Raw genomic sequence first — 21,461 nt, 5'->3', positions numbered from 1 at the left:
CTCAATAAAACTGGAAAAAAGTGGCATTGTCACAGTACTTGTGTAAAATGATAATATAAAAGAATGCAGCATAGTATCTTATAATGGTTTAAGAGGAAAAAAAACTTGGGATCGAGTCTTGCTTCTTCCACTTGCTAGGTGTGTGGCACTTGGAGGAATGACACTGGCTCTCTGAATCTCAGTGTTCTGGACTGCAAAATGGGGTAGTGACAATAACACCCACTTTGTCTAGTGGTTGCAAAGATTAAGTGAGGTGATGACATGAAGCACTTAGCCCAGTGCGGGGCACGATTTCTCCCTGTTCTAAAAACCATTCCTGGGGAGAACTTTCTGTCTTATTATCCATATCTCTGAACCTTTCACAGCATGCACTTTCTTTTTTAAAGTTAAATTTACTGGGATAACATTGGTTGATAACATTACATAAATGTCAGGTACGCACCTTATAATCTGCCCTCTGTATACCGTGTTGTGTGCTCACCACCCAAAGTCTAGTCCCCTTACGTCACCATATATTTGATCCCCTTTACCCTCCTTATCCCCACCTCCTTCCCCTCGTCACACCATTCTGTCATCTCTATGGGTTTGCTTTTTGTTTGTTTTTATTAACTTGTTGCTTTCAGCTTTATAGTTCACATATCAGTGAAATCATATGGTTCTTGTACTTTTCCACCCGACTTATTTAGCTTAGCATAATACTCTCAAGATCCAACCATGAGTTCACAAGTGGCAGTATTTCATCTTTTTTATGGCCAAGTAGTATTCCATTATATAACTGTAGGTTTGCAGTTGTGAGTATGTGAAACACAGAGTTTATTCTTGTATTATTATTTATGAACTACTGTATCATTTATTTGTAATACAACTATAAACCTACACTTGTGTGTGTACCACATCCCGTGTGTGTGTACCACATCTCCTTTAGCTAATCGTTTGTCAAAGGACACTTGGGTTGTTGCCATGTCCTGGCTATTGTGAATAACAGCATGCATTTTCTATATCATTCCAATGTCAGTGGATGTGGTTTTCCTCCTAAAACTCTTTCGCCCCTTTTCTATAATCGAATCTTCGGATACAGAGGATACCTCCTACTAATGTCTTTCTTTGCCAGCCAGACGTTTCCCCAGGGACATTTGGTGTATTATTTCACTGAGTGTTAACATTAAACATTAACATTTTCTTTAACCAATTATTAAGAGGGAGAAAAACAAGTCTGTCTGTTTCTGCATCAACGGAGCAGTTCTTCAGATTCCATCATTTTTCAATGTGGAAATACTTCACTAATTAACCAGGATTTCAGTGAGGGCCTGTCTTCTACCTCACAGCCAAGACCTGGACGCAGGAGCACAGGGGAGTCCCAGCTCAAGTCTGTGGCTGTCTGCCTACACACAACGGCCAAGCCTGGATACACATATTTAAAATATTTCCTCCATTTCCCCTCCTCCCAGGACAGTTATCTGCAAGCATTTTGCCTAAGGCAGCTGGACTGGGAACCTTCAAGGATGTAGACAGAGGAATTGTGCAAAAAAAGGAGCCGCCCCACCGGGGTGGGAGTGAGCTGCCTGCCTCTGACCGCAGACCTCTGGGTCCGAGCCAGCCCTGTCACTGTGCCCGAAGGCTTCAAGGGGACGGCTGTGATGATGGCCAGGGGGTTGAGCAAAAGGCCTGGCAGGTGCCCACTTCATGGTTCTACTTACTTCTTGCCATTCCTCTGCCCTCCAGGCGTAGAGCGGGCACAGCGGGGCTCTGCAGGTGCGCTCCGACTCGGGCCTGGTGTACGGGTTGCACTCGGTCTCTCTGGCTACCTTGCGAGGTCCCAGCTGACAGCCCACATTTCTCCGCTGCACGCCGTGGCCGCAGGACACAGAGCACTGAGAAGACAGAGTGTGTAAGTGGGAGCTGTGGGCCACTGTGTGGAGGGGGGCGGGGAGTCCCAGACCTGGGGATGCACCCTCATCCGATGCCTTTCGCAGCCATCACAGGGGTTTCTAATTCCCAGTGAAGGAGACCCATTGCCTGCCCACGTCGGGAGGAGGAGGATGTTGAAGTTTGGGGAATCTCTAAAGTGAACAAAACTCTTAGGATGATAAAGGGGTTGGGAGAGATCATTAGGAAACATTAGTACAACCTAGAAATAGAGCTGCCACGTGAAGTGGGAATCCCAAATGATGGCTATTCTGGAGGATCTGAGGCTCTTGAAAATCGGCACTGCAGCACTCTACAGGAATACCTTCTTGGCAGGTTAAAAGAATAACCCAAGGAGAAGAAGTAGGAGAAGTATTTTCTCCAGCCTCTTCCTCTTTCTATTCCTGGAGATGGATGACTTTTTTTTTTTTTTAAACTATGGAATGCACTAAAGTATTTCTGTCTATCTACAGCCTAAGATGAATACATAAGAATAAAAGCTGATGAGGTAAAACCCTTTCCGCAGGCATAATGTTTCAGCTCCTGAAAAATACTGCTAATCAGGCTGAACCATTTGGTTGACCAAGTTGCAAAACACCACATTAAATCTGCAATTAACTTTCCTCTAAATTAATTTTTTAATGGCTTCCTCATTGCTGGATTTTGTAATCTCACTGATGGGTAGGCCAAGAATGATGGTCTTTATTAAGGCTTGGACAGGTAGAAACTAAAGGCACCGCGTATTATTACACTTAGCTATTTAAAATGTTTACCAAGTTTTTGTGATAGCGCAGCTTCCATTAATTTGGCTGGCACGGAGAAAGCAAATTTAACATACATTAAAGCCATATTCCTAAGAGGAAGTCTTTATAAAGAATAGAATTACGCTCTTAAATTAGAAAGAAATTGTTATCCGATTAACCTGCAGTAGGACTCAGCTCACGCTGAGCTCATGGAAATTTACTCTCATGTACACCCATTGGGTTCTGCTGACTAGGAGCTTTATTGCCATTCGGATTTTAAGAAAATATGTGATACTGGGCAGAAGGCAGCTCAGGAAATCATATTGCTTCAGATGAGTCCGTGCCAGGCAGGAGCTCCAATGCTCAAAGCCGGCTGGAGAGGAACTATTCTGGAGAATCATAGGTGTTGTTGTTTGGATTTATTTGTATTCATTGGATTGCGTGAGTTTGTGACCCACAAAAACGAGATTTTTGAAGTCATTTTATCCCAGTGGAACGGGGATCGCCTGAACAGGAGTGACAGCCTTGTGTCCAGGGGATGGCCATAGAATGCCACGGGAGCCACATGTACAGCATTTCCCACCGATTACCCTGGAAACGAGTGGACGGTGCCACGGGAGAGTTAGACACGAATGACAGAAGCATCAAACACTGTCATCACCCACAAACAACCACCACCAAACAGCCCTTTGGCGATCTAAATGTGGGGTCTACAATACAAATCACTACATTTCCAGAACAATGTGTCCAAATGGAAATACAGCGACAGAAAAAGAACAGTTACACAAACAAATCTGAGTCGGCCACAGGGCTGATATCTATTCAAAAGCTCACAGTGCCTTAATAGCCTAAAGAAAGGGAAACAGCGTCAAAGACTGGTAGAGTGCGTACTCTTCAGGCTCACAGTCAACAGAACCTCTTTGAAATGCTGTCCTTACTGAGTAAATCACTTATGGCTGAAGGAAGGCAGGGCATCGAGAACCCTAAGTATGCAACATTTAAGAACTCACTTCCTTAAGTGTGATAATTCTTCAGAGGCAAGTAAAGACACAGGAAAGTTCAATTACATCATGTATCTCTGTGGCTTCTGGCTTTTATAATGTCAAAGCCAGCTATAAGATGACAGCAAGGTTCCCACACAGCTGAAATGCATGGCAAGGCAGGCACGTGTGGCTCCATGGGAATCTGTGTTAGAAGGGAGTGCCCTGCCTCAGGTCCTCTCTGGACTCCAGGCTTTTTCCTGTGCTGTCTCGGGGGCGCAAGGATTTGCACACACAGCCAGCCAGGCTTGCTTGGCGAATCCTGAGAGGTTTGTGCAGAAACCCCATGAACAAAACAGCATCAAAAAGACCTCCGCCTGACCGCGGAGATGGTGGCGGTAGTGGCATGTGCACTGTGCGTGCTTAATTCTTCTCGTTTGTCAAGGGGAAACGTTAAGCAGCCTGTGTGAACGTGGCCCCCACTGCCCTCATTCCGCACCGCAGTCTATCTGTGCGGGATTGAAAGGCAATGTTTTCAGTTCCGAACAACTGAGCTGGAGCTGGGTTTCATCTCTGTGCTCCCTGCTGTGCGGAGCTACTTTGCAAAACTCAGCACCCTAAAGAGGGAACTGGACGCTTATGTGCTTCCATAGATAACAGAATCTCTGTGCAAGTTCTGTCTGGGGAATCATAACATACAGCTGAAAACCTGGAGGGAATTATAGAAACTTTCTCCCAGTATTACTGTGGTGACATGACTTAAAGGAGGGACTAGCTTGAAAAGTAACTATATGAACCAAATATCCTATATAATCAAGAGCTAATAAGCTAATTAGACCGAACAGCAGAACGACCATCTGGACAACCTACCAGACGAAACTAGGGCTGCAAGGGCTGAGGCAGCAGCTGGGGCTACAAGGGCCTATCCTTGCACAAATTCCGTGCATCGGGCCTCTAGTAATAATATAATCATGTAATAATAGTAACAACAGTAACAGAAACATGTTACTAAGCATTGACTATGACCAGTCTGTAAACTAGAGCTTCACACCCTATATTCTTCTTTGTTGGGGACTGCCCGGTGCCTTATGGGAAGTCTAGCAGCATCTCTGGACTCTACCCACTGGCTGTCAGTTGCATTTCCCTTCCTCCACCAGGTTGTGGCAACCTAAGCTGTCTCCAGACGCTGCCAAATGTCTCGAGAGTTAAAAAACCACCCTGGTTGGGAGCATAGCTCTATGCTAAGCACGTTACATGAAATACATTTTGTATTTTCTTAGTAACCCTTTTAGGCAGATACTCCACAAGTAAATTAAGCCAAGAGCACATATAATCACTCTAACTCAAGCAGAAACAAGGAAAAAACCAACAACAAAGTAAATTCTGTCCCTGGCAATGTACTGGCTGTAGCTACTGTGGGTTAGAATGTGGCTCCCACCTTTAGCGTATGGTGCGAATAGGAGGCAGTCTTCTGTACTATGTCAGCACGGATGTAGGTGAGAGGCCTGCATTCAAAACAATTCAACCTCTGCTTACTGCCCAAACACAAGCACAGATATGAGAGCACACACATCTGTCTCTGAAGCTGACCATGCGCATATGGTCTCCTTGATTTCTCAAAAGACACAGCCACCTATTTGCCATGCTGCTCCCTTACACACGTGCGGAGCACTTCAGAGCCTGACACCACAGCCAAGCTGTTCTCACTGTAGTCATGACAAAAATCCTAACCCAAATGGCCAGTAGATTCATGTTGCAAATGCCAGTTTCTATTTTGGCAATTGCTCTAAGAGCTTGAAGAAATGAATTACTGCCCTGAGTCTAAGACACCACTGACTGCAAGCACAGCATCATGTTTTTATCAGTAAGAAAGAAAACAGGGGCTGTTAACTAAGTCACGGCATTCCACTGGTTGTTAGGCCCATCCTGACCCTTGTGATGGTAAATCATAGGAAAGACGGGTACCTCAGGATTGGTGAATGCACCCAGTGAATGAGTTCACGACTGATACATTCTAATTCCATTATTTATTCTTTTCACTTCTAATCTTCATTTTTTTAAAAAAAGCCTTTCAATAGGAAAAGGATAAAGTAAAAAAAAAAAAAAACACCCTGGAATGCTTTCATATTGTGACAAAACAGGTTTCTCACTTTTATCAAGAGGAATCAGGAATCTGATGTTGAATTTTGTCTTAAATTTCACAGGCATCTATCTAACCGTAGCTCTTGATCGAAATCATCTAAACAACCTGAACATGAACTTTTGAAAAAAATTGCTTTAAAACTACAGTGAGGATGTTTCCCAAGAAATGCGTTCCTTTCCTTGGAGAAATTTCCTTTACAATTTCAAGATTTTCAAAAGGTATAGGTTGAATGAAACATTCCACTTTAAACCTCAAAAGACCAATTTTGAGGGAGAGACTATGAAGATTAATTAGTCCAACTACCCCAGTGTCCTATCCCAATATTCCATATGTCTTATTATCATTAGACATTTTGACATGATGAGAAATTGCACTAATTATTCTTCCTACCTTGAAGAAGAGATGACCAGAAAATAGCTACCAGCAGAAGACACAGGGACCAGATATGAAATCTTCTCAATTTGTTGCAAATGGATCATCATTACTCTTGCTGTAATATCGCTGCCTTCGGGGTATTCCTGTCTACCACCGTATCATTAGTGAGCCAATAATCCTTCATCATGCAGACGGCCTTTCTACATCAGCCACTGGGTCTGATTACTTTCAGGCACACTTCTAAGCTGCACAAACTGGGCTTTACCTCTGCAGCACCTTGTCTTACCCGCTTTCCTAATTCTTTTCTACAAATCAAATCAGGGCATTCTAAAGCTGGCTACAGACTACTACCCGGGGCTGTGTTGATTTGCATCTTCAACTAGGCCAGTGGTTCTCAACCTTCCTAATGCCGTGACCCTTTAATACAGTTCCTCATGTTGTGGTGACCCCCAACCATAACATTATTTTCATTGCTACTTCATAACTGTAATTTTGCTACTGTTATGAATCCTAATGCAAATATCAGATATGCAGGATGTATTTTCATTGTTACAAATGGAACATAATTAAAGCATAGTGATTAATCACAAAAACAATATGTAATTATATATGTGTTTTCCGATGGTCTTAGGCGACCCCTGTGAAAGGGTCCTTCCACCCCCAGGTTGAGAACCGCTGAACTAGACTTTTCTAAGCAATCACTTTGAACAGGTGCGGTGTTTTCTGAGGAGGAGCTCAGATAATCCTATTAGCTTACGTTTGAAAATACCCCCGGGGTTCAAACCTAATCATCACAGCTTTGTGAGCAATTTTAGATTTCCCGTCAAGTCACAGGATACTGAAGTAAAACTCACTCTGTGTTTAATAATAAAGAGCAAAAGATTCTTCTCATTGCCTTTTTATTGAATGAACTGGACTTTAAAATGGACATCATTTTACATGCTCTGAACTTAATGTTCGGGAAATATGCAAATAGATAAGTTAGAGGCTAAGGAACACAAAGAAAAGTAAGAGCACGGCAGTCTAATGAAGGACAGGCTAGGGCGGAATCCTAATGAACATTAGCAGGAAGCTCTTATGTGACTTGAAGAGCTCCCAAAGTAAATCCTAGAAGTTGGAGATGACAGCAGTCACTTCGACAACCATTACGATGACTCGCAGGAAACACCCTTCAAATCTCACCCCTTGAGGACACCAAAGGAGGCCCTAGCTCTGGCTGGAACATGCTTTGAGGGTTAAATTAAAACAAAAGCAAAACATGTTCATTGTGGTAAAGACCTTGAGAGGAATCAGACTCCTGTGCTGGAGAACATGCAGGGAAGTGGAGTGTGGCAGGAGGTATCGGGGACAGCTCAAATCATGTAAGAAAAATTCACATTTCTAGAATTTTCTACGGGTCATGTAGACATGGAGGATTCTCAGCTCCTCCCATGTTAATTCAGGCACCCAGTGCTTCTTTGGGGCCTTAGGGATCAAGACCCAGGCCCTGGCAGAACCAATCTGACGGCTGCCAACCTTGACCCTAGTGTTTTATTGATTCTCAGGATCATCTGCGTGGCTCTCCTGTGCAGAGGAGAAGCACACATTCCCTCAGACCTCCCTGAAGCAAAGCCCCGGAGAGCAGCAGTGGCATTAAATGCAGAACACGCAGCCTTAGTTTTCAGCGAGTGCCTTCTACCGCTCCGAGAAAGGTACACGTGTGGGGAGGCGAGGTCTACTTTAGGACTAGATGCAGAGATGAGCTCATGCAGCCGTTGTTTAACCCTCTTAGTGCCGGGAGCGCTATCGGGAATTATTTTTCTACTAGTATTTTATAATACAACTAGAGGTCCAGTGCACAAAATTTGTGCACAGGTGGGGGCCCTGGGCCTGGCCAGCGATCAGGGCTGATCTGTGCGGTGACCAGCGGGGTGATCGAGGGGTTCCCTGCTGTCACCCGCCTTGGCCGGCCTGGGGCCTGTGGGCTGTGGGCAGCTCCTGTGTTGAGCATCTGCCCCTGGTGGTCAGTGCACGTCATAGCGCCCTGTCCTTCTGCCATTCCATTTATTTGCATATTAGGCTTTTATTATATAGATCAGCAAACAATATATGTCAAAGATGAAAACAAATGTAGTAAAGGTTTCCTTAAGTTTTCGAATATGTAACTTCATTTACTTGCGATTCATAATTTTTTCCCTAAACTGCTGTAAAATCAGCAAAAATGCCTTGGCAATTTTAGCACAGTTCCTAGGATATTGGTTGGCACTCAAAGGGTTAAAAGTAAACAGCCGTTTTGAGAGTTCCTTCTTGAACTCAACTGTGAAACTCCCGTCCTCAATGTCTGACTAGATCACCCCATGTTTAGAATTAGTAGCTTATTGGGCACTAACCCCTCGCACCTTCCCAAACACACGCATCCAAACAAATGACTCTTCTCGAGAGCCCGTGAGATGCAGTATGTGGCACTCGTCATGGCACTGAACCCTCGTAAGAACTATGTGAAGTACTGGTAGGCTCAGGAAGGTTAAAGAAAGCACCCACGGCCGCATCACACCCCCACCTCTCTATACAAGGAAATGGGCAGAGACATATGTTCTAACACTTTATACTGGAAGTCCTTTCTTTAAGAACCTCCACGGTAAATTCACACTCAGCTCCTGCCAGGAGACGGTGGTCTGCCTCACTGAACTAGTGTCTTTTAAGGGGTGTGTGTTACACAAGCGCAGTCAGGAGGGGCTGCTCTGAGCTAGACATCTGTCATCTCCAGCTGCTACCACTTAGGACTCATCCTCACAGCCACCCTGCCGCAGGGATTAATCTGAGTGCAAGGCCTGAAGCCACTTGCCAGGTCCCACAGGGGGTATGTGTCCTGACGCAGTCTTCCCTCCCAGTCCAGCGCTCCCCTCTGAGAAAGCAGAACCGGGCACAGGCACACAAGCCAGCACGCTGGTCCCAGGGCCCGAAGCAGTCGTAGGGGAGAAGCATTGCTCACCTGACTCCAGGCGCCAGCCTTCCACTTGGGGCATCTTCCTCCTCGGCACTCGCGGTGCCCACTGGGCTTAGCAAGGTGCTTACAGTGCTCACTTCCTAAAAGGCTTCCATCTCTTGCCATGCAGTAAACACTTCGTTGCTTATGCCCTCGACCACAAGAGACAGAACACTGCAATATAAAGCAATGGCAAGGTTGTTGTTGTTTTTTTTAATCACATGGAGTTTGATAAAAACCTGTGTGGTGAGATGTTAAGATCACGCCTAACAGGAGGCACCATTCCCCTCTCCAGCGCGTTTTGGTGACATCGCAAGCACGACATGGGAGGAAGGCAGCAGCGGGGGAAGAATGTCCACTGCGTGACAGCCCCAAGCCTGTGGGGTGTTTGGGGGCCGCCCGAGAGAGTGGGTACATCTTGGTGATTTAGGCCAAGAGTGAAGCCCAGGGACCTGAAGTTACCATGCAGTTCTGATTTAAAAGCTCCTACTCGGAATAAGGACTTCTCTCCAGATCTCACTTCTGGCAATCTCCGACCAGAACATCCCTTCCACAGCAGGCCTCGTGAGTCACCGACTTGGGTCAAGTTGCATTTCCAAAATACAACTGTGCCCCATTTCCCAATTAAATGATTGGAGGAAATTCCTCACCATCTTTCAGAGGATAAACTCTCATTTGCCCAGTCCACTGGGGAGAAGGGGGGAGAGGCACGCTGGGAACTGGAAGGTAAGCTCGCAGGTAAGACTGCCAAGTTCCGGAGGGAGGCATTACCTTTCAACTCTGGTCGGCAGGTCCATCGAGCTGTTTTAAGTGTGGCCTTGTCTGGCCACATCTGAGAAACCTGACTTTGATTTCAGATTAGGTTTACTCAGGAAGGTCTAGGAATCAAAGTGCCCATGGGGTCGGGACAACAATGTGATGTGACAGCTTCCTGCAGCACAGGCAAGAGGCTGCCCCAGTGCGTGTGCTGGGATAGTCAGCGTCCCTTGCTCATTAGTGATTATAGAAGTCATTACCACGGGATCATAAGCTTGCTGGCTCAGGTTCTTAAGACACATTATTTCCCCATATAGCATTCCTGCTTTTCAGAGGGAAAGGAGTTAAGAATGAAGGGGAAAATGTAAAAATGCAATTAAAACAGATTTCAAGTGTCGCTTCCTTCTATTCAATATTTCTTACTTCCTCCACTAACTTTGTGGTTTTGTTAACTTAAATCAGTAAACGGCCCTTTTATGCCTAATAGATAAATAGCTCCATGTAAAACATGTAGCCTAATATCAATTCAACCACTATTCTCAGCCAAGCATGCTCAAAGGTATACCATTCACAAACTTGCCAGACATGTTTTGCTAGTAGACAAAGCCATTATAAAAATTTCAATAGTAGCTGATAGATTTAAACATGTATCTTAACAGGTGTGGCCATGACTTGGCTTTAGGAGATGGACGCATGATTTGGAGCAGCCATTGTGGAAATCTTAACGGAGACAGGTGTGGAAGGAAGGAGCCCACTTTGAATATCCGTACCAAAACCGAAATAGCCATCATTCAACAGACAGTGCTGTGATGCGCATTAAGGCTTTGGGGTGTAATTCTAGAAGGCTTTCCGGATAAAGTTACTAGGCATCTCCCTACAAACCAGGGATCCAGTGACTTGCACCCAGGCACACCCTATTATCAGTAACTAATTTTAATATTTTAAAATGTTACTTGGACAGGAAAATAACACAAGGGCACAATTAGAATTTGGGGTGAGTCCATTTGTTTATGCAGCACACATTTATTGAGCACCTACTAAGTCCCACGCATCATGCGATGTGTTGGGGATATAGTGACGGACAAAACTGGTATAATACCTCTCCTCATAAAGCCTGTGACAATTACCAAGGGACGGCAGAAATGAATATATGCTTATTCACTGAGAAGAGCGCCATAAAAAAAGTCCAGAGTGGTTAGAAGAGGACTCCCTGAGGCGTCCCCGGGGGCACGCAGAGCTCATGGTCACAACACTGTGCTGGGAATGTTTTCTGCCTGCAATGGGAAAGCACCGAAGAGCTTTACGTCAGGATGAGACACGGTCTCCTTTTTGTTTCACAAATTCTACCTTGACTGCTGCGTGAACCATGGGTGAGAACACAGTGTGAGCGGAAGTACGAAAACTGCTTGGGAAGCTGTTGCATAGACGAGAGGTGATGGCAGCCTGCATTAGGTGCAGAGTGTGGGGTGGGAGGCTGGTGGATTGAAGCCACATCTTTGAGGTGGAAGCGATAGTTCCCGAGGGACCAGCTGTGGGGTGGAGGGGAGAGGTTCGAGTGAAGGATGACTTCCAAGCTTCTGGTATGGGCAGCAGGATGGAGAAATGACATTTATGGAGATGGGGAAAACAACATTGGGGGTCACGGGTATATTCAGTTGTAGGAAATTGGCTGGACTTAAAGGATATAGACTCAGGGATGGTAAATTTGGTTGATTAGAGTAATCAGATGAATCTGGGTGAACTTAGAGCAAGTCTCTGCTTAGGGATAATCATTTTAATGTGCAAACAGTACAAACTATCCCTTAATATCGAGAGGCAGCAGGGAGTTGATAGAAATGCCACTTTAACACTCTGCAGTGGTCATCGGAAGAGAGAGCCTAAAAGTAGGCAGCAACCTTCAGAGGCTGAATTAGAAAAGGTACAGCTTTCTCATGCTACTTCTCTGCCCGACACTTCTCTACGGCTTGAAATGCATCATCTCATTTAACCATCCCAATAACCATAGAGACTGGTACTATTATTGGAGACAATAGGTGTCTTCAAACTGGGGTAAGCGCAGTGCTTTATGTATACCTCTGCCCACACGACTCCAACACCAGGGGACAGGTGTCCATCAGGAAGTCACAGCACAACGAGAATACTACATTAGCACATCACTGACTATGCATCCAAGGGCACCCAGCATCTGCCTGCCCATGAAACAGAGATGAGTGAAGCAGTCTCTAAGTCTGTTGCCAGAAGATTGTTTACTGCCTGGATTAGCGAGGTCCCACACACGCCTATGTGCCTTTCCTTTTTTGGAGACCAAAATGGAACTGACTTGAAAAAAAAGAATGAAATACGTCAGCCTGACTCACTGCACATAATACTTGCCTAACATTGTTAAGATCCCAAAGCAATTAGAAAATTCTCCAGGTATGTAATCTGATAGAAAACACCTTCCATGTTATGCTTTCTAACTCACCAATGAAGATAAGCAGCTGCTAGTGGAAATTTTCATCTCCAACAGTGTACTAACGGGCCTGTTATGACTTCATAAAGGAGCTGTGATTCTGATCATCAAATTAACTCAGGTTTCAGCTCCTATATTCTGAGGGAAATTTCCATCCGACCGTTTCCAGGCCTTTTGCATGGACAAGCGTCACTGAGAGCACAGTTAAATTTAGTGCGTCAGCCAGTGCGTGTTACTTACTGGCGACATATCTGAGGGTTCCTGCTCTGGGAAATATTTCATTCCTTAAATCTGCAGCTAAAATAGCTGCCCAGTTTCCCAATAGAAATGTGACCTTTTTCCTCTGGGGAAACAACCCAAATTGTTTAGAATGATTCCCCCACCCCCAACGCGGAGCAAGACTCCCAAACCATGCAAGCTCCGCCTCTCACTCAGAACATCGGGGCCCACAAGTAGCGCCCGGGGTTCGGGCTTTTGTTTCTGCGAAGCCTTTCTAAGGGCCTGCTTAATGTGGAGCATGGTTCAGATGTAGCCTCCACACTCGCCACAAACTAAGGTCTCAGAGTTTGAAATCCTTGCATTTCAGCTCCTCTGGGGAAAATAAAACTCAAGGCATGGGCAGTCTGCTCGCGGCTTGTACCAAGGGCGCTCTCTCTCTCTCTCTCTCTCTCTCTCTCTCTCTCTCTCTGTAGCCCCCCTGGGGACCTGGGTCTGCTGTGCTATCCTGGCCTCATGGGCATGGGTCCTTCCACTCCTATTGAGGGGCATGGCCTCCCCGTCACTGAGAAGCCAGCAAACACCACAGCGTGTCTGCCTAGAAGGAAGGACTGAGACGGAAAGAGAATGGGACCCCGCAACTGCTGAGGCTGCTGAGACCGGGGCATCCAAATGAAGATGGAGGATTACGCCCGAGCAGGTAAGGACGCCACAGGAGGCATCCCAAGGGGAGGGTGGAGGTCAGGGATTTACATAGAAGCCGGGCTGGAGGGTGGTGGGGCTGACACATGGGTGGAGTGGACAGAACTGGCTGGGTTACATCAGGTGCCTAATACGTGTGGGTCAACAGATGGTCCAGGAGGAGGGCCCTGGAGTGTCTGGCTCGGCTCTGTAGGTCCAGGGCTTCTCATCGCCAAGTGATCTAGATACAGGAGAGTCTGTAGACAGGAGCTGTGTCTCAGAGGATGCTGACTGGCTAGTCCGAGTTTCCAAGCACAGGGCTGGCGACAGCAAGAGAGAAGCCGGGAGGCACAGACAGGCCTCAGAGGGCTAGCCACCAGCAGCCAGTAAGTCAAGGCTCTCCCAGGCTTAGGATTTCTGACAAATGGGCAGATCACCATCACTCCAAGATGGGTGGGCAAAGTTCAGTTTTGAGACAGGAGACCTTGCTAACTATTATTCCAGACCTTTGTGATGCTCCAAAATATGAAAATAACATCTCAATCACTTCATTTAAAAATGTTCAGTTGTGTCTGTTCATAACAACAACCAGCTCTTCTTGATTCTACTCTCACTTTGACCTTGTTTAACGAAACACAAAGTCACACCTCATCTGAAAAGTGTTTTATCAGAAATGATGCAATGCTTGCCCTCAAGGTTCCGGCTGCCTTTGCCGATGACGGTGGCGAATGAAGTGAGCTGCGTGAGCACTGCGCCATCGGGGGCGGCAAAGGGATGCCAGCCTGTCCCCCCCGCTACACTGAACAACGACAGTGAGCACAAGGACATGGATTTAGGGATCAAAGTCTCAGATACTAACTCAGCGTAAGGCCTGGAAAACCACATGGGCCTGTCACATAGCAAAAAGTTAGCCAGTGTGTATGGAAACGAGCGAACCCTGAACCCTGCAGCCCTCGTAGGGGTGCACTGTAGATGAAATGCCATGCTTTCCTAAAGGCCACAGAGAAAGCCACCAGGGCTCTGCCCCGCACTGCAGGTGCCAGCTCATCTGGTGCAATGGCTCTCAATTCTGAGGCCTCCCCACGAGCAGGCCTCCACTGCAGCGGCACCATTGGAAACCACGCTGGCCACCTCCCACTGAACTCCCACCTTGAGCGGGAAAGGGCTGCAGTGGATTAAAGAGGGGCCACCACTTGCCCAGGCTCACAGGTAGGGAGTGAGGGAGCCAGTCTTCCAGTCCAGCATCACCCCACTGACCACCGTCTTCCTCACACTAGCCTGAAGGGAGGGCCTGGCGGGGAAACAGGCTGCTCACCTCTGCTTCCCAGGCGGCCACAGAAAGCAAGGACCTCAGAGGAATGTTCCTGAGGACTGTTTTAGAGACCTCTGCTTCCTTGGTCTCCCAAGAGGAGAGCAGCTATGCAATGTTAGGACTGTGACTTAATACTTTCTTCACAACATCGTTAGCGCCCTGGGAAGAGAGGCGCCATGAAAAGCAGATGGGCAGTCACAGCAGGAAAAGGCCCCATTTTCCTTTGGCCAAAGCCCCCCCCCGCCCCCCCAATTTCTCTTGGCCATTTTCCAGGCCATGGCCCTCGGGGCCTGCTGATGCCACGTGGTGGGTGTCCAAGGGGGAAGGGCTCTGTCTGGTCAGGGACGGAGGGCTGCAGGTGGTAACGTTCAGCCCGCTGTGTCTCCAAGGTCGGCTCTCTCAAACGCTGAGCTGTGGAGCATCTCAAATATTTCCAGTCCCTCTAATTATTTTACAAATTCAACACCAGAAGGAAGGAGACATGGTCACACAGGGAGGGAGGAGTCCACGTAGGTGCAGGACTCTGAGCCCCTGCCCCTCGCACACACTGTTCACTGCCCATTGCACTGGGATCTGTGGCCGGTTCCCGTGGCCTGCACAGGCTGCTTGGCACCACAGCTACCAGACGACTGACTGCTCCGGCCCCAGTCGGTGCTGCTCACAAGCAGCTAGCAGGAGGGAAGGGACTGCAGAGGCAGGCGAGGCTCGGCCCCTCTGGCTTTGACAGGTAGTAAACACCGGCAGGAACAAGAGAGGCGACAAGCTCTGGTTCCCAGGTTCTAGTTAGGAACCAATTCCAAGGGTGGGTGTGCATGCGCCACACAGGACAGGGCGGCTCCTGTCCACGTGCGCAGAGAGGCGGCGTCTCAAGGCCCAGGTTTGGCAGACCGAGGCTGCGGTGCCACCTGCCACTTTCTCTGCTGCCATTTGGGCCAGTGACTTAACATTTCTCAGCTGAGATCTGTTCCCTGCAATGGAGACAATGGCACGATCTATACCAGTGATGGCGAACCTTTTGAGCTCGGAGTGTCAGCATTTTGAAAAACCGTAACTTAACTCTGGTGCCGTGTCACATATAGAAATTTTTTGATATTTGCAACCATAGTAAAACAAAGACTTATATTTTGATATTTCTTTTATATATTTAAATGCCATTTAACAGAGAAAAATCAACCAAAAAAAATGAGTTCACGTGTCACCCCTGACATGTATGTCATAGGTTCGCCATCACTGATCTATACTCAAAAGAGGTGTACACAGTTAAGTGAGACGGCGCATGAAGACAGAGCTCTTCATGTTTTGGCCAAACAGTATAAAAATCAACACACGTTCACTAGCTCCATGACTACTTCCGTTCAGCAGAGTCTTTTACCGTCTCCTAACATGCAGTTAGAAAGGTGAGTATTTAAAAAAATACGTTAACTAATGGGACCTAAGATTAACATTCTAACCGGGAATTTGCTGGGTGAAGGAGGGACTCAATCTGGCAAGATCTCGCTGCGTGAATGGGACGAGCTCCTTTCCCAAGGGCACAGGCCTGGCGCAGAGCCGCACGCGGGACTCCCTGCTGCAGGGCCCTTCACTCCCACACACAGACGACCACTCTGAACACCGCATCTGCCAGCCACAGAAGACAGGGAACAAGTAAAGAAAGAAAGACCACGTCTTTCCTGCCCCATCCTTTCCTCTCAGACTTATTGTCTAAGAACTACTGTGTGTCCCGTGTTTTCACTGTGCTCTTTCTTAACTGTCCTGACACACAGACTCCACATAGTAATCACCATCACCGAGAACAGACCCTCACTTCCCTGCTCGCTCAGCTCTGCTGTGGGAATGTTGCAGGTCTTTGTCAAAAACACTTCTTATCGGGGGGAGTGACACATTCAGGGATTTTTCATCGAGGCTCTCACAGCACAAGAATGGTTCTGAAGGGGGCACCAGGGAGCCACAGGCCTTAGGAGGAAGGGGAGAAAGCTTTGTCAGGAAACAAGGGCCATGACTTCAGGGCGTAAAGCCAGTGCTGACAGCCGGCCTGATGGCTGTGTGTGCCCAGGACCACCGTGGCACTTATTACCATGAAAAGGCACTGAGAAAGCACGAGATTGGCAGGGAACACCCTGGAAGCTCAGATGTGAGAGTCATGGTCATTCAGTTGGAGGCAGCATTAGGCCGTCATCCCATCTCCACTGCCCGCCGAGCCCCGGGCCTTTACAATGCTACAAAGGCCTCAGACTGTGGAGAAAAGGGAGATGTACACGTCACTCTTGGCACACCCTTGAGGCTGCCGTCAATACTGCAGCCAAGTAGGTGGCCCGGTGTGGGCCTCCGAAGGGAGGGGTAGGACCAGGCAGTTAAGGGGAGTTGAGGAGAGGTGCTCCTGCCACTGCCTCTCATCACCCCCAAGAATGAGGAGGCACAGGGCTCTCCAGCTGCCCCTCCCCACCTCATAATGGAACAACTTCATATCGGGGGTGGGGGCTGTACTAGTAAATATTAACATTAAATTTAGCAAAACATATGCCATTAGCTATGTAAGTTGTGAAGCCCAAATTAGGTTCCTTTTGTTCTGCAAGAGCATAAATATTACAGCTTTTCTAGTTACAAAGACAGAAAACAAAAGCCAAGAAAATCTGCATGAGCAGCCTCTACTGTGGCCATATCCAGTGGTACCTCGGAATGAGCAGCATCTCACGCCACCAGCCCTGTCCCCGCCTGCCCTTGGCTTCCCCATTCTCAAGCACATGCACTCTTTTTACACAACTTCTTCTCCCTCGGTGTCATACGTAATTGTTATTGTAACCAACTTCAGGAGGATAATGATACTGGCATTTTCAGGAAAGAGGTGAAGATGGTGCCAGAACCACACTCACGCCTGCACAGGATTATCTATGAGGGCAGTTAGGAACTTGGGGAGGGTGGTGGGTGAGATACTGGGCAGTTAGGAAGTCAGGGAGGGTAGTGGGTGAGGATCCTTACTCTCAATCGTTGCAAAGGTAAGTGAAGAAGTGTCTGATAAGAAATTGATAGAAAAGCTATGGCTGATGGGCATGGTGACCCAAGTTTCTTGGCATTCTGAAGGTGGACCGTGACCTGAGGCCCAGGCAGGAGGGCTCAAGGTTACCCAGAGATGTCATTCTGCTAGGAGATGACAATGCCAGGAATACCCAACCCACTCATGACTTGCGCTATGTCACAGGCAGCCAGAAGCACCCAGAAGCTTAAGTCACCGTTGGGAACGTTACCATGGAAACGTAAACCCTGCAGGTGGCCTCTGGACTTGCCCATACCTAACCAATGCCCAGCCCTCGAATCGCTTCCTCCTACCACAGGGCTAGTCCATGTGTTGTTCAGTTCTTAACAGATGCTGGGGCAGAGTTCATTCAATGGCATTTTCCAGTCTTGCTTTTGTTGCCTGCCTGGCCCTTCCTCCATCAACCTGGTGTGAAAAGAACATCTTTACATGTCACTACATCAAACATCTTAATGCCAAAAAGTTTACCACATTTTTGTGAAAGTAGTTCATGTAATCAGTTTGCTTTGGGGCAGATATTAATTCCACCCCAGAGCTGAGAAGTGCACACCTATCCGGGTTTGTACCCAGAGAACTATAGTTCAGCGGGAGGGAAAGGGTCATTTTAACCATTATGACATTAGATGCCCGACCTCCAATTCTGCATTGCTGTACTGGGGGTTCCGATAAGACCAAGTCACTGTCAATATGCACTGTTTTGTTCTTTGTGGCTTTTCTTATCTACTCCCCCTGCTTATCTTTTGGTAAAGGAATGACTCAAAAGTACCACCATGAAAGAATGACTAGAAGAAATAAAAACCAGCTACAGTGTAAATGGCTCACAACATGGAAGACATAGCATTCGAAGTGGCTGGAATTAGGTTTGCTTTTCTGTGAATTTAAATTATTCCTAGACTACTCTGAGACTTATTCAGATGGAAATACAAGGGTTGAGGCAGGAGAGGGTGATAGTTATGAACCTGGTGTTGGAATCAATTGGACCTCGTTTGACCAGTACTCCCTCTTCCTTTGTGATCTTATGCAAAGGAAGATGCCTAACCACAACAAGCATTTCTTTCCGATTTTGTTCCGAGAGGCAGAAGTGACGGTTAATAAGAAGCTCAAATGCAGCATCCCCCAAACAGATGTCCTGGTCTTCCTCTGTAGCACTCCTCTCCCTAGAGCAGTGGTTCTCAACCTGTGGGTCGAGACCCCTTCGGGGGTCGAACGACCCTTTCACAGGGGTCGCCTGAGACCATCGGAAAACATATACAATTACGTATTGTTTTTGTGATTAATCACTATGCTTTAATTATGTTCAATTTGTAACAATAAAATTGGGGGTCACCACAACATGAGGAACTGTATGAAAGGGTCGTGGCATTAGGAAGGTTGAGAACCACTGCCCTAGAGCCTCCCCATGGCAACCAATGGACGCTCCACCTCCCACTTGCTCAGAGCGCAGCTGGGAGTCATTCTAACTCCTCCTCTCTTGTGCCCCGTATCCAAGCACTCAGCTGATCCTTCATCTCTCCCTTAAGTACATCAGACTCCCCCCTCTCACTGCTCCCATCATGAACATTCTCATCTGAGCTACTGCAATGGCTTCCTAATAGTCTCCCTGCTTCCATGTTGCTCCTCCTGTAGCTTCTTCTAACTTCAGAAGCCAGAATCATTCTTTTAAAAAAAATTCATGGCCCAGCTGATGCAGCTCAGTAGTTGAGCATGGACTTAGAATCATGGTTCGATTTCTGGTCAGGGCACATGCCCTGGGTGCGGGCTTGGTCCCCAATGTAGGGCAGCCGATCAATGATTCTCTCTCATCATTGATGTTTCTCTCTCTCTCTCTCTCTCTCTCTCTCTCTCTCTCTCTCTCTCTCTCTCCCCCTCTCCCTTCCTCTCTGAAATCAATAAAAATGTATAAAAAATAAAAAGTATCATAAAACAAATTTATGTTCCTATTCAATCCCCCTCTCTCCTCAATGGCTTCCTACCTCACAGGGTGTAAGGAAAAAACCCTCCATGCTCTAACCTTCCTCTCCCCTTCCATGCTCTACCCCCATGTTCCTCTCCTTCAGCTTCATCTCTAATTTCATATCCCACCCAACCCCACCTCCCAGCCACACAGGCCTCCTTGCTAGCACTGAGATGTGCCTCCTGTGCTCCTGCCTCCGGGTCTTGCCCTTGGAATACTCTTTTCCTGGATATCCACGTGGCTTGCTTTCGTATTTTCCCAAATCTCTGCTCAAATGTCACCTTTTTAATGAAGACTTACCTGAACTCCTTCAAATTAAAATTCTCCCTTGCTATTTATTCTATCCCTCTTCTCTCATTTAGTTTTACCCATGTCAGCAATCACTTTCACAAAATATCGTTTGCTTTTTCTTACTTTGTTTGTTATTTATAGGTTATCTCCTCAGCCCCACTAGAATGCACGCTCGGTGAGTTCAATAACTTTTGTGTGTTTTGTTCATTGCTGCATCCCCCGAGGCTAAAGCAGTGCCTGGTTTATGGAACACACGCCCACACTTATGGGATACACAGATGAATGCAAGAAACAGTGAATGAAGAGTCTCTACTGGAATCTGGAACCACGTACATCACAAGCATTCTTAAGGATTAAGTAAACATTCTGCACAATGCCTAGCCCACTGTACAGACCAAATACATAAAAATACAGAACTCCTGCTCTCTCCCATCTCCTGTGTCTGTTGAGTCCGAAACCGGCTAAGTACTCTTGTGGTTTAATATTTAATGTACAGTTATAGCACCAAATGCTGCACCGGGGCATCTCAGAGGGAGGTTATCTGAGAATGTGATATGTGATTACAGAGGGCAGTGGTAGCAGCAAGGGACTCAGGATGCCACCCTGCCCTGGAGAGCCAGGACTGACATCCCCCACACCATGGGTGTCACATGTTTCTCCTCCCCCAAAATGTCACTTTAGAACAATACCTTTGCCAGATGGAAAAATGTAGGTGTACAGATTTAAAGTAACCTACAAGAAACGTAATGGACGAGAACGGGTCCTATCTAGGCCAGGTTAAGATCTATTTTCATTCTAGCTGGAGATACTGAAAGCAAAACCTGAAGGCTCACACTGTTCTCATTTAGAAAAAGGCCCTAAGCGTGCCGGAGATCCAGGACTACACGACCAGCGCGGGTCCTGAGACTGCGTGATGTAGAGTAAGTTTGACCGACATGAATCATGGCCACCTGCCTGTACCCTCCTCAAACTGACCACCACAAGCCTCTCTATTAGCGGGTCATTATAACCCAAATATCAGGGGCAGGCCATGTCCAGAAAGATCTAGTTTTAGTCCAGCAGACCCCTCCCTAGCTGTGCCATGCCACACCATGTGGGGGCTGTCGCTGTGCCCGGGAGAGCCCACTCTTTTCAGAGCTCTGGTTTGGGAACGCCAGGTGACCAAGCCCAGCTTCTGAGCTCCTTTAAAGATCACTCAAAACCAAGTGCAGTGTTAAAATGGTTTATTCAAAAATGCAAATATTCAGCTACCTCCCACTTTTGATAAGTAAAATAAACAAAACCAGGAACCTGGCTGAAAACCCTGGGGCATGTTCAGATGCGAAGGACTAAGCTCTATGGCTTTTAAAATGCAGAAGGGTGCTAAAGGGGTTCTGGGCAAGAGATTGTTTCTTTTATGTGTCACATTTCAAAGTCGGTATTTCTAGAGGTTTTGAAAGTGGGAAAGCTTTGGGGCTTGGGGGACAGTCATGTCTGGATCCCAGATTTACTGATTATAAGATGCTGGGAAACTTGCTTAGCCTCCCCGCAGTTCGGTTTTTCCTGCCTACATAACAAGGTCCATTTTGCAAGGATTACATGAGGCTTAGCAATTATGCATACAAAGGACCAGCCCAGGGCTTGGCTCACAGCAGGGCTCAGCAAACGGGACCTTTGG

At 46.9% G+C, this 21,461-nt stretch overlaps 1 protein-coding gene across 1 annotated transcript in view; it reads right to left on the bottom strand.

Moving 5' to 3' along the window:
• The window catches only part of ADAMTS9 (ADAM metallopeptidase with thrombospondin type 1 motif 9), a 166,388-nt gene that overhangs the window by 34,568 nt on the left and 110,359 nt on the right, over positions 1 to 21,461 (bottom strand). Inside the window, exons 29-30 of the mRNA XM_059663055.1 lie at positions 9,118 to 9,285; positions 1,698 to 1,871 (exon numbers count right to left, since the gene is read on the bottom strand). Coding sequence (XP_059519038.1) covers positions 1,698 to 1,871; positions 9,118 to 9,285 — 342 coding nt within the window. The remainder of the gene's footprint in view (positions 1 to 1,697; positions 1,872 to 9,117; positions 9,286 to 21,461) is intronic.

Source organism: Myotis daubentonii, chromosome 14 (assembly GCF_963259705.1).
Source record: "Myotis daubentonii chromosome 14, mMyoDau2.1, whole genome shotgun sequence".
NCBI lineage: Eukaryota > Metazoa > Chordata > Mammalia > Chiroptera > Vespertilionidae > Myotis > Myotis daubentonii.
The sequence above is the reverse complement of the archived record's forward strand: the minus strand, read 5'-3'. Positions and strand labels throughout refer to the sequence as shown.